General features: G+C 33.1%; 1 protein-coding gene across 1 annotated transcript; it reads left to right on the top strand.

Moving 5' to 3' along the window:
• Nucleotides 1-226: 226 nt before the first annotated feature.
• LOC131656240 (protein REVEILLE 2-like) lies at nucleotides 227-3,101 on the top strand. Its single transcript, XM_058925995.1, has 6 exons — nucleotides 227-508; nucleotides 596-703; nucleotides 1,071-1,182; nucleotides 1,314-1,375; nucleotides 1,509-1,907; nucleotides 2,012-3,101. Exons 1-6 carry the CDS (start codon nucleotides 500-502, stop codon nucleotides 2,351-2,353), a joined length of 1,032 nt encoding a protein of 343 aa, XP_058781978.1. The 5' UTR covers nucleotides 227-499; the 3' UTR covers nucleotides 2,354-3,101.
• The last annotated feature ends 10,187 nt before the right edge of the window (nucleotides 3,102-13,288 follow it).

Genomic DNA, 13,288 nt, shown 5'->3' with positions numbered 1-13,288 from the left:
ACACTCTAAAAACTCACGCCTTCACCACTAGACTACACACGTACATCTTATAACTTTTTTTATTAAAAAAAATAAAGAAATAAGTGATGTCTTGGCAATTCCCAACTTGCTCGTACTTAATTGCTTTCAATTCAACAAATCACACCAGTGACACTGTTTAAAATTATCCACAAAATGATTCTGTTGGATACGTTTTTCTTCATCCACCGAATAAAAAAACAAAACAAAACTCATGTTCAACAGAATCACGACACGACTTCACTACAACTTCCTACGTGAGCCACAAGATTCATTCAACTTCTCCACTTTTCCATGTCGGACTCAACCAATTCATTTCTTCTTTCTTACTCTCCAATCCACATCTCACGTGTCACCCCTTCCTCACTTCTTTCCTTCATACTCACACTCACACATTTCACTCACAACTTCAATCTAACACTTCTTCTCATCAATTTTGTCACCAACAACCTTAGAAGAAACAACCTAAGTCCTAAAAAAAATGAAAAAGGTACACCCTTAATTATGTTTTTGTACTTTTTGATCATAATTATTGATTTTTGATGCATGATACATGTTTTTTTCTTTTGAAGTGTAGGATCAAGATTCAGTAGGAAGTAGAGTTTGTTTGAATTCTGGATCACATTCTGTTACACATGTTCAACTCAGCAATCAGTTATCTTGGGCTAATGATTATACTCTTAAGGTTCTTTCTATGGATTCTTGTCTATTCATGCCATTGATATATTGAACAAAAATTTAAGTTTTATAATTATTGTCTTGTTGTTGAGTATGACTTAAGATAAAGAGGAACACAAGAAATTTTAAATGAGTCTTAGCCTATCTGTTTGTTATGGATAGGTAACTGAAGTATTATCGTAAATTGAGTCGTAATATTATATGGAAATCAAAGAGAATTATAGCTGCTTTATAGTCGTAGATGTAAATATTTTTGGCCGAATTGCGTTAACAAATATAGAAACACTGATCAATCGTGTTCATTGTATTTTTTTTTGTTTCTCTTTAATCTTCTATACTGGTTGTTGCTCTAACTTGTCTTTTTTCTTATATAGGTAAGAAAACCATATACTATAACAAAGCAAAGAGAAAAATGGACAGATGAAGAACATAAGAAGTTCCTTGAAGCCTTAAAGCTGTATGGCCGCGCCTGGCGACGCATTGAAGGTATCATTGGTTTATAAATTTTGATGTGAGAAAAGTACGCTGTTAGGATTTATAGCTAAAAAGGAAATTTAGTAATGAAGAAACCTGATTGCGTTTGGTTTAAGTTTTGAGATTCTTTAATTTCACTGCAGAACATGTTGGTACAAAGACTGCGGTCCAGATTCGAAGTCATGCACAGAAGTTTTTCTCTAAGGTTTAATTTTTAAGGCGCATTCTTTGTACTATTAACAACAAACAAAACTATGTTAAGATTTTGATGTACCTATTTGTAACTTTGTGGTTCAGTTTCCTTCTTGATTAACTCTTTTGCCTTGATTCCATGTTAGGTTCTTCGCGACAAAAGTGAGTGCATTACAAACACTAAGGAGTCTATTAAAATTCCTCCTCCAAGACCGAAACGTAAGCCTATGCATCCTTACCCTCGTAAGCAGGCTGAGACGGCTGGTAGTAAAGAAATTTCAGTCCCGGAAAAGGTAATAAATTCTAATTCTCTAAAGGCATCAGATTTTGATCAAGAAAACCAATCGCCGAAATCAGTATTGCATACACCCGGTTGCGAAAGCCTTGATTCGTCGGATTCAGATACGCCAAATGGAAGTTTGTCTCCAAGATCTTCGATTAGTTGTGTCGGTACAAGTGTTTTCACACATGCTGAATTCAAAACACAAACAGAGGAAGAAGCTGGACTAGATGCTGATTCACCTCCTGATGAGAAACCTTTTATGGTAACTAACTTCCTAATCCATTTCATGATTTCATCTAATTGAGAACAATATCGCGAGAAAATTGTGCATGATTTATATATTCATCTGTTTGATTTTATCGCTAGAAACCTGAGATTCTCCCGAATGAAAGTGTTTCTGCAAAAGAAAGCATAGCAGAAGAATCGTCTCTTCGAAGTCTTAAACTTTTTGGGATGACTCTGTTTGTAACAGATACTTCTTCTTCAACAATTGAGGCATGCAAGCCAATACCTCTTGTCAAACACGTAAGCAAGGGTGAACAAAAATCGGATCGCCTTGGCAATGCTTCACTATGTGAAACATCAGCCATATCTCAGTTAAGAGTGAGAATGAGACGCGAAACATGCGGAAAAGGGTTTGTGCCTTATAAAAGGTGCATGTCAAAGAAGGAAAACCAGTCTTCATCTGCAGCAGCTGATGAAAGATAACAGAAACACATCCACCTTCGGTTGTATAGTTTTCCCTCGTCTGTTTGGCAACTCTTGATATCACGGTGATACTGCAAGTTAGGGGCGAAGCTCCAACTTGTTGCTTCTGGAAAAACCATGATGAAGACGCGAGAAATAGATATTCAACGCGCATTCTAACATATTCTAAAATTTTTGATATTTCTTTCTCGTTGCGAATTACTCAACATTTTGCTGTTCAAATCCCCAAAGCTTCCTTTTGTAATTTTTCACAGTTTCAGCTGTGAATCATCTTACAACTCTATATGGTCAGTAAAAGTAATTAGAAATCTGCATAATTGTTTAGCTTACTGAGAGTTCTTGTTTATAGGTTCTCATATTTACCATGCTGAAATTACTAAAAAAAAGAAGGCCTCTTTAATGGATCTACTAATAATGTTATGATATTAGTACTTGCAATAAAATTATCCAACTATTTAACAATAAAAGTGTATTACATCAATACATTAGTAGTAAGTTGGTTGAAAAACTCACAAGATGGTTAATGTTAGAATTTTACATGAATACATTAGTAGTACGTCGGTAGAAAAACTCACAAGATGGTTAATGTTAGAATTTTTTCAGCGAGTTAAAACTAGAGTTATCAATTCTAGATAGTGAAGGGGTCAATTTTAGATACTAGAGCGATGAATAGCAGGATAACCACTATATCAATAATTTTTAGATTAATTATATAAATACTCTATAAAATCATATATTTATTGTAAAATTAAAAAATAACACAACACCCATAAACGATTTATAAAATTAAATATTAAAAAATAATGTTTAATCAAATAATTATATGAAAACTCACAATCAAATTCAAAACATCACATCTTAAAATTTAAACTTTAGAATACCATTATATGAAAATTCAAACAAACATTAAAATCATAAGATCATCATCAAAGCAGTCTTCTTCTTCAACATATTCCTCCAATTCTTCATATTTTTCATCATTATCCAATTCTTCAACATCTTATACCACCATTTGTTGTGCAATTGTTGTCCTAGATATACTTATAGTTGCAAGTTGCTTTGTACTCTTTATGTAGATTACATGCTCATTAATCTAACGTGTATTGGCAACTTGAAACCAAGTTAAATCTTCATTTTAAAGAACCAAGTCTTCTTCAACATGTTCGCCATCTTCTCGTATCTCTCCTATCTATCCCATAAACTATTCAGTGTGATAATTAATGTCACTCAAAACCATAGGATCAATCTTGTCACAAATTTCACATCTTTCAATCAAAGCTTGGTTATACTTGATGAAAACTAAGTCTTACAACTTTTGATATTCAAACTTATTTTTGAAGTATTAGTTTAATAATCCCTGTATGTAAGATACTTTAGTATCCTAGTAAATATTAATACTTGTATGCTCTAACGTGCTCCAGTTACGCTCATATCTGGAAGCACTTTAAGCCAAACTCAACACTTTAACCGCCAATATTTGCAAATTTGGAGTTTGCTGCATAAGACTCCCACCACTCATTTGCAAGTAAAAAAAATTATTTACATTAGGATATACACAAAGTGTCTCATATGACTGATAATTATAAAAAAAAATGAACTTTCACCTTTCTTAGAGTTTATGTCGACCTTTATCTAATTGTTGCACCTATACCATAGAAACTTGTAACACTTGTATTATGCCAATTAAACTGAAATCATATCTTCCGCTTCAGGTCATCCACTAAGTGTCTCAATGCATTTAGGAAGGCCTCTAACCAATTTAGGATCATTCTCAATTTCAGGTTTATTATAAAAATATTCAGGATTCAGATAGTAACCTTCAACATGTAGTGGATGATGAAATTGACACTACCATCTTTTATCAATGATTGCTTGAATTAAAATGGAAAGCTTTTTCAATTGATTCTTTCGCTACACTCATTGCGACATATTTGTAATCCATTGCGAGTTTCTTTTCATTATCAACCATTCTTAACACATCTACAAGAGGCGCCACGACCTTAAGAGTGTAGATAACATTATTCCAAAATGATGGCATACGTATAATATTAGTTACTATTTTTCCTTTAGGATCATTGGCACACTCGAAACTCACTCAATCTTCACAATTGAACATATATATTTTTAAACTTGTTTTTTAGTTTCTGCAACTTTTGTAAAGTAAGAAAAGTGGTAGCAAACCTTACTTTTTTATTTCTAACCAATTCAACATTGCCGATAGTCTTTTTCATTAGATTAAAGCAAACGTGTGGTAATAAATATAATCCACAATCTGAATTCCGTTTTGTATAACCTTATGAATCCTTGGAACTTTTCCTATGTCTTCTAACATAAGGTTTATACTATAGGTAGCACAAAGAGTCCAAAACATATGTGGTCTATTTTAAGTTAACTTTTTACCAGTCATCTCATAATTACTTCCATTATCAGTAATTAATTGAAATATTTTTTTCACATATTTTCTCAACAAAAGTGTCCGACAACTCATTTAGCTTATTTCGCGTCTTGGTGTAGTCAAAAGCTTCAACACTTTTCTCAAACATGGTTCCCGCTGGAGAATTGACCAAGAAATTTATCAAGGTTCTACCTTTTCTATTTGTCCAATCATCTAACATAATAGAACATTCATATTTAATCTTTGGAACTTAACAGTTCTTCAACAAACCGTTTGTATATTCCATTGAAGGAGTGGAAAATCATGAAGGTTGGCGGTTTCAAATGAGGATCATATGTTCCAACGACTTTCAACTTCAATTTAAAAGTTTTTGTATTTGTTACATTAAGGCAGTTTCATTCATATAAAAAAAGAGCAATATATTGTATAGTTCTTGCCCTAGCTTCTTTATCACACACATCATTGATGCTTGAGTCTTTAGTCTTCTTAAACATTAAATCCAATGGATCTTTGGTATTCTTAACAACATTTGATTAGGTCTTAACAAGCCTTTTTCCGCTTTGAATTCTCCCTATTTCTTCAATTTCATTATTAGCATCTTCATCTATTTGCCCTAACATCTCTTCTATTCCTTTTTTTAATTCTCTCTTTCTTAACCAAATCTGTATGTAATAGTGCTTTAATATTCACTGGTGTTTTAAAGAAAGCAACTATATCACTCTTTACTTCTAATTTATGTTTCTTGCTCTACTTATTCCCCCAATAGTTGTTAGATAACAAAAATCACATGGCATCTTTTTCTTATTATTTAAATTCTTAAAATGGTTATATTTTCATGCTATTTAAATGTTACTATTGATTTGTTTGAAGGTTTGGCCACAGGAAATAATAGATGCGAAATTTAGAGATGACTTAGAAGAAGATGCTGTCATTGTCTAGGAATTAATAAAAGAGTTTAAAACAATAATATAATATAAAAAAATAAATTTGAAAAAAAAAAAAGAAGAAATGAAAAACGTGTATACTATTTAAAATAGAATTTTAAAAGAAAATAAAGAAGATTTTAATAGAAAAAAAAAAGAAGAATAGAGAAGAAGAAAAACATAAAAAGTAAGAATAGAAAAATAGAGAAGAATAGAGGCGAAGAAGATTTTAGAACAAAGAAAAATAGAATAGAGAAGAAGAAAAATAAAAGAAGAATAGAGAAAAAATAACATGGGATGGATGTAGCCTTTTCTCTAGAAGCGGATGGGTGAGAAACGAGTAGGAGCAACATGGAAGCGGGGGAGGAGGAACGTATTGGTTTAGGTCAAGTAAAAGAAATGCAAGGAGAAAAGGAGTCGTGTATTCTGAAGTAGGGATTTCCAACATTAAAAGGAATCTCTACCACTTTCGCAAGCAATATAAGCTCTTATATACTTTCTAGATTTCTTGTGTTGACCCTTTCCCTTATCTTTGTCAAGCAATGGACAATCTGACTTATAATGACCACCTTTGCCACAATTGTAACATGAACCTTTTGATTTTCCTTTCTTATTATCATCTTCCTTTAAGGAGTTTGACTGTCTTGTAAATTTGACGAGGTTCTTATCGGAGTGCTTTACACCATTTCTTTTAATGTACCTATTGCACCTTTTTACAAAAAGCCACATTTCTTCACCCTCCTAATTCTCATCGTCACTAGTATCACTATCATTTTGCTGACTTGTTGAGGACCTCGAACTAGAATCCTTTAGAGCAATAGACTTTTTTACCTCCTTATCCTTGCCTTTATCCTTCTTTAGCTTCTTCTCGTGCTTTATCTCATGTTTCTCTAAGCAAGTGAGTTCTTGCTCATGTTCTTCGAGCTTACCAAACAATATAGTAAGGTCTAATGTTCTAAGATCATTAGCTTCCTTGAGCACTATGACATTAGGTTGCCATTCCCTATTTAAACACCTCAAAATTTTATTAGTAACAATTTCATTAGAAACTGGCTTATCAAATGCATTCAAACGGTTTAGGAGATGAGTGAACCTCTTTTGTATTTCGGAAATGGTTTCACCAGCTTCATGTGAAATAGTTCAAACTATCGATTTAATATATTGACTCTAGCTTGTTTGACTTCATTATTTTCCTCATGGGCAACTTATAATGCGTCCCACATAGCTTTTGCAGTTTCACAATGGAAAACACGATAATATTCATTAACTCCTAGTGCGGATATGAGAATATTTTGTGCTTTCTGTTGAACCCTAAAATTCGCCCTTTTGTTTTCAACCATAATTGGCTTATTGCATAACATTTCATATGCATATATCCATTAAGTCAACAACCTCACAATCATGAACATAAGGTGTGGGATCACATGCTTTCTTGTGATTTGGGTTTTCCATTTAAAAAGAGAGGACTTGTCTTTCAAGGTTTGATTCACCGGATCACATGTTTTCTTGTAATTTGTGTTTGAATTTTTAGGGTTCTCACTTTAATCTAAAAAACTATAATGTTTGAGTAAGAATTAATAAAATTTAAATGCATTTCCATAATCCTCATGAAATTTTGAGTGCAATCGTATATTTATTTGTCATTTTTTGTGCTTAAATGAAAGAGTACGATTTGTCCATGGATGATTGAATTTAAGTTTCATGAAGAAGATAGAGTTGCACAACACGCGTCGATGCATAGCTAGCTATGCGTCGACCTCTAGCGGACAAAATTTCTTTCATAATTTTTTTGCACTACACGCGTCGATGCATAGTTAGCTATGCGTCGACCTTCAGCTCCAAAAACAACATTTTTCATTTTTTGCTTCAGTATGCGTCGACCTCCAAGAGGCAAGAGCCGTGCGTCGACCTCCAGCTAGCCATTCGTCGACCTCCATCTGCTATGCGTCGACCTCTACCTGGAAACCCAAAAAAACAACATTTTTCATTTTTTCTACATAGCACGCGTCGACCTCCAAGGGCTATGCGTCGACCTATGGCTTGCTTTTTCACCCAAAAACATGTTTTTAACTTGCGAAATGAGTCCACATGGTTAATACTTATCCACCCTCACTTTTAGACATGTTGATCCATGTTAGGGTTTAATTTTGATCTCGCCATGTTTAGGTGACCCGTGTTTTGTTTTCCCTTGTCATTATATGGATATGTTGATCATTACTTATTTTTTACTTGCATATTTGACATGTTCACATTTATGCTCATATGCTCAATTTTATCACATTCATGTCTATACACATATCCATACACATATCAATGTTCACGCATGTATGTACACATGTTTCTCATGCTCACATGTTCATACACATTCATGTGCTCCCATACCCATGATCTTTGACACGTACTTGGTATTGTTTTAGTTTTGACATGTTAAGACTTGATTGCTGGCTACATTCTTTGTCTTAGTCTTGCTTGAGTACTTGACATGATCACTTGTGTAAACTTGTATTTGCTTGATCATTATTCTTAATGTTGTGGAATACTTGTTTAAATGCCCATCTTGGGTATGATTAGATGATTCAGGTTTAGATGGTCATTCATTTCACTTTTGGTTTCAATATTTGTCTTTGGGTTTGTATAGTCCACTTGTGACTTTATCTTATACTTATCTACTTGTTGATTGCTTTATTGATTCACATATTCCCTTTGGTACTCATTCAAGTTTAATCTTTGATTAAGGATGAATTTGAGTTAGACTTTAAAACCCTTAATCCAAGCATGACAATATTAGGATAGTTCTTCTCCCTCAATCCAAATTTTAGGACCATTAATGCATGGAAACATTAGGTTAGTTCTCCCTATTCAATCTCAACTCTAAGTCCATCATACATGACAATAATTAGGATCAAGTCTCCCATTAGATTTTGTTTCCTCCTCTTGCATTGCATTCTCTTAAGACTAAAATGTTTTCATAATCAAAACACCAAAACACTTAATCATATCTCAAACACTTTCAAAATTAAAGGAGGAAATGATCAAGTATCCCATGTTTAAGGGAGCCACTTGAGATGTCTCTCCAAACAAAAAACCCCAACCAAATCCAAATCATTTTTACCCTCTTGAGCTTTTCTCATTGAAACGTTTTCAAAAGGATATGTGAACTCCATTATACATAATACAACAACACGTAAGTCTCCAAATATCGAGAGGTAAACGTTTATTGTTAGAATGCGAACTTAACATCATCCATAAAAAACACCAACAAACAAAACCTTTTTAAGCAGAACTACAAATGCTCTGACTTTCCTATTGCATAAAAGGGGTATGTAGGCACACGATGCGATGTCTTGCCGATCACTCGATAATAAAAATATTTTCCTTTTCCCCTAATTAAATCATTCATGCGTTCCCCACTTAGCAAGTAAGTTATAGATATACACACCCATTGATTAGAACAACAACAGTGGATCCTATTTAGTACCACATACGTGAGGGGTGCTAATACCTTTCCCTTGCATAATCGACTTCCTTACCTAGATCTTTTATTAGGGTTTTATCGATATTTTCTTTTTTTCCTTTGTTGGATACAATAAAGTTCAGTGGTGACTCTTGCTCATCGAGTTAAGTTAATCAATAGCTTAATCTCAAATTTCTCGCCGCGATACATTCCAATAATAAGACTATAATTTCTTATCATTATCGTCTCATTGTACTTCCAATTTAGATATGACAACACCATTAGTATTAGTCATTATAATTTGATTAGGACCATTGACAACACCACTAGAGAAGGGGGCGTGAATATATTCCTAGTTAAAAATAAGCTTATAAAAATAATGTTTTAAAACTTTTGTTAACTATGGAAAGAGGAAAACACCTGGGTCAACTATCGTCTAATGTAAACCGTTACCGAAAAGCTTGGATATGTGTTAAACCAATGTTATATGTAATGATAATGATAGGCTACAAAGACAATATATTTTCATAATCAATATGTTTGAATATAATCACAATAGTAATGTGTTTCCAATGAAATATAAAACAACAAACACAAAGAAGCAAATTATCAAACACTTCGTGTGAAATCGATTTTAATCAGATTTTTCTTATTGTTTTGTTTATATCAAAAACTAGTTATAATCTTATGGATGATAATCAACTCAATAAAACAATTTTAAATTTACAATTTTTTTATCTAAACATATCGATTGCACAATAAACATATTTAACAATTTGAAATTGAAAGTAAATGATATATATATAGAGAGAGATAGAGATAGATAGAGAGAGAGAGAACACAAAGTTTTGTTTTTGCAATTCACCAATCGTCCTTGGTATGGCTACGCCCGCCGCCCCCAATTCCAAATGAAAATGAGATATCAATCTTACTTTGCAAAACATTTTTTTAAAGAGAAAAGTAGCAATACAACCCTACAAACCAAATGTTTGATGTTGATTCTAATTCTTTTTCTTCCTTTGATCTTGAGCTCGATCAAGAAGCTCGATAATACCAATTGATCCTTCGGTTATCGCTAATCCTTTGACAGAACCACCGTTCTTCAAAGCTTTCACTCGGTGAACCCAATTAAGAATTATCGTAACCCAAGATTTCCAAATGATCCTCCGGTTACCACTACTCCTTCGACAGAACTACCTTCTTCGAAGCTTTCTGTAACACCCATTTATTTTAATTTTAATTTAATTTGGAAATTGAATTAATATTAGAATTATTTTGAATTATGGAAAATGAAATTAGAAAATAAAAGGTTAAGGCTTTGGGCCAATGGATGATGTTAGAAAGAAAGGGGTGCGAGTTAATAAAGCCTTTTAATAATTATAATATTATTTTTCATAAAACAAGAAGGAAGTTGGGAAGGAGATAGAACGTGAAAGAACTGAAGGTTTTGGAACACGAAGAATGTGAAAGAGGAACAGTAGAGGGAGAGACCAATCAAGAATTCTTGTTAAGGTAAGGGGGGGCTCTCCGATCAATATCTCTTATCGTATTATAGGTGATGATGTTGATTATGGGTATTGTTTAGATCAATGTTTTTGTATTGTGATTGTGTTGCTGTGTTCATCTATGGATTGAATCTATGATTGTGAATTCTTAATGAATTGAGTAGAATCAGGTTTGTAATGAGTGAAATCGATATAGGGTAATAAAATATTGATGATAGATGAATCCTATATGTTTAAGAGTGCAGAATTTCTGTTTTAGAATCCAAATCGCAGACTGTAACAGTGAAATCGCGAGGAAGACGAACTGGGTAAGTTGCAGGTTTTTGGGACTTCAGCCCATTTGCGTATGATACGCGTATGGTACGCGTATGAGAGGGTGGTACGTGTTTGGTACGCGCCCCGTTACGCAGCAAAATACGCCCTTCTGTTGATACACATATGGTACGCGTATGATGTGTGTTTGTGTGGAAATCTGGCTCTGTTGGTACGCGTACGGTACGCGTATAGCCAACGTGAAATGCAGAATTTTGTTGTTTGTAATTTTTGAAAGTTTGATGATGCGTAACTTTTAAAATATTGGTCTATTTTGAGTTCCGTTTTGATCATGATGAACTGGATGAGATAATCTGCATTACTGATTGATGTTATGATTTAATTGAATAATGTTAATATATATATATATATATATATATATATATAAAAACATGCTTTGATGACGATGATGATGATGACTTGAGTATGAGATGATGTTACTCATATATTGATGATTGTATAGGTATGTTTTATGTATGTTTGCATTCATTCATAATCATTTGTTGAGGGTTGTATCCATGATGATGTGTTGAATCAGTGAAGGGCATAATTCCCATTGTGTGGAATTGTGCTGGCAGGGCCGTATCTTGATGATGTTAGATCGATTGGTAGGTTATTCCCATTGATGATGTTGGTACCTGTAATACGGTGAACTGACTTTTTGAAATGTCGCGGTAAGCAAGAGTCGCCACCGACTTTTATTTTATCCAATTGGAAAGGCAAAAAGAACAGGAAAGACCTTTGAAAGATTTTGAGTTCGGGGGGTAGGTTATACAAAGGGAAGGTGTAAGCACCCTTTGTATCCATGGTTATCCATGGGCTCTTAATTTCTTAGCTCACTTATTTGTTTGTTTGAAAAGTTTGAAGTGTCGTGTGTGAATAGTAAAAACTTCATTAAGGACTTTAGCTTGTAAATAAGCGTAGCCTTGTTTTGAAAGTATTTGAAAAGAGAGGTGTGAAAAACAATTTGAAAGTTTGAATGTGAGCAAGCATTTAATAACTACCTACCCTAAGATTGTCTTTCTTGTTCTTTAAGTCTTTCGGGCGAAAGGGTCTATCCATACCATGAGAGGGCAGGAAGTCTTTCAATTGAATGTGCGGGTCATCGAGGAAGTATTGTTCGCCATAAGACTGTCCCTACCATAAAGCGGGCAGGTAGTCTAAGAGAAGGATATAATAGTCATTTTAGACAACAGTAAGGACACCTTAGCATTCAAAGGGACTATCACCATTTTATCGAGGGACGAGATTATATTTAACGTAGGCAACTCGAAGGGACTATGATCTTTTATCGGAGGGACTATGATGATTTGAATTCATAGGCAGCAAGCTAAGGTATCCCTACATCCGAGAGACTTGACTATTTAGTATAATTAGAGGCAACATGCAACAGTAAGAGGCAACAAGGCAACCAGAGGGATTACCCTAAAGGTGTGTGGGTGCACAATCATGTGGTTAACTTCGATTACATTTATCTTGTAAAGTTATTCATTCTAGATCCATTTCATGGTTTGCACTCTCTAATTTACTAACCACGCAGTTAATATAAATAGTTATATTGTGCGAAAATTAAAATGCAGAAAGTAAAATCCTACGCTATTACAAGGCTTCGGGATGGGGGATTACATAGCCAAAAAAACCCGGGAAAAAGGCAGAAATTAAAGGCGAAAATATAAACCCTAATTATTATTACAAGAAAACTTATTGTGACCTATACATAATTTCTAGAATTGAAATGGCGGAAGATAAATAAATAAAAGAATTTAAATGGCAGGAAACAAACAAATAAATAAATAAATAAAAATAAAGGCAGAAACTTAAATAAATAAGTAAATAAATAAATAAGTAAAATAAAAAGGCATGCGACAATCAAGGGAGTTTTAGAGATGAGAAAAGAATTCGCGCATAAAAGAAATTCAATGTTTGATTACAAAAGGGTAAACCTAAACCTTTGAAGGCTAAAAACCTAATGGGTAAAATAAATCTACAGGCTAAAAAACCTAAACCTATGGCTTTTGAAATTTGAGGGTAATTACTAAGACTAATTGCATTAAATTAGTTAAACTAAATTAAAATTAAGAAAAATGTTAATTGATTAAAACCCTAAATTCTAAATATTAAAATTAGCCTAAATTATTTAACTTAAATATTAAATTCTAAGTTATCTAATTAAACCTAAATTAATTATCTAAATGTTAATCCTAAATTAATTTTAATTATCAATCCTAAATTAATTGTTTAGAACAAAATGATAAATCCTAAAACTACTTATTTAACAAAATAGGTTAAAAACAAACAACAACAAAACAAAGTGATAAAACCATACAGCAAAAGAAACAAAAAAAG

The sequence above is a fragment of the Vicia villosa genome, linkage group LG3, assembly GCF_029867415.1.
Source record: "Vicia villosa cultivar HV-30 ecotype Madison, WI linkage group LG3, Vvil1.0, whole genome shotgun sequence".
Classification (NCBI taxonomy): domain Eukaryota; kingdom Viridiplantae; phylum Streptophyta; class Magnoliopsida; order Fabales; family Fabaceae; genus Vicia; species Vicia villosa.
Note: the sequence above shows the minus strand (reverse complement) of the source record. Positions and strands in the feature narration are given on the sequence as shown.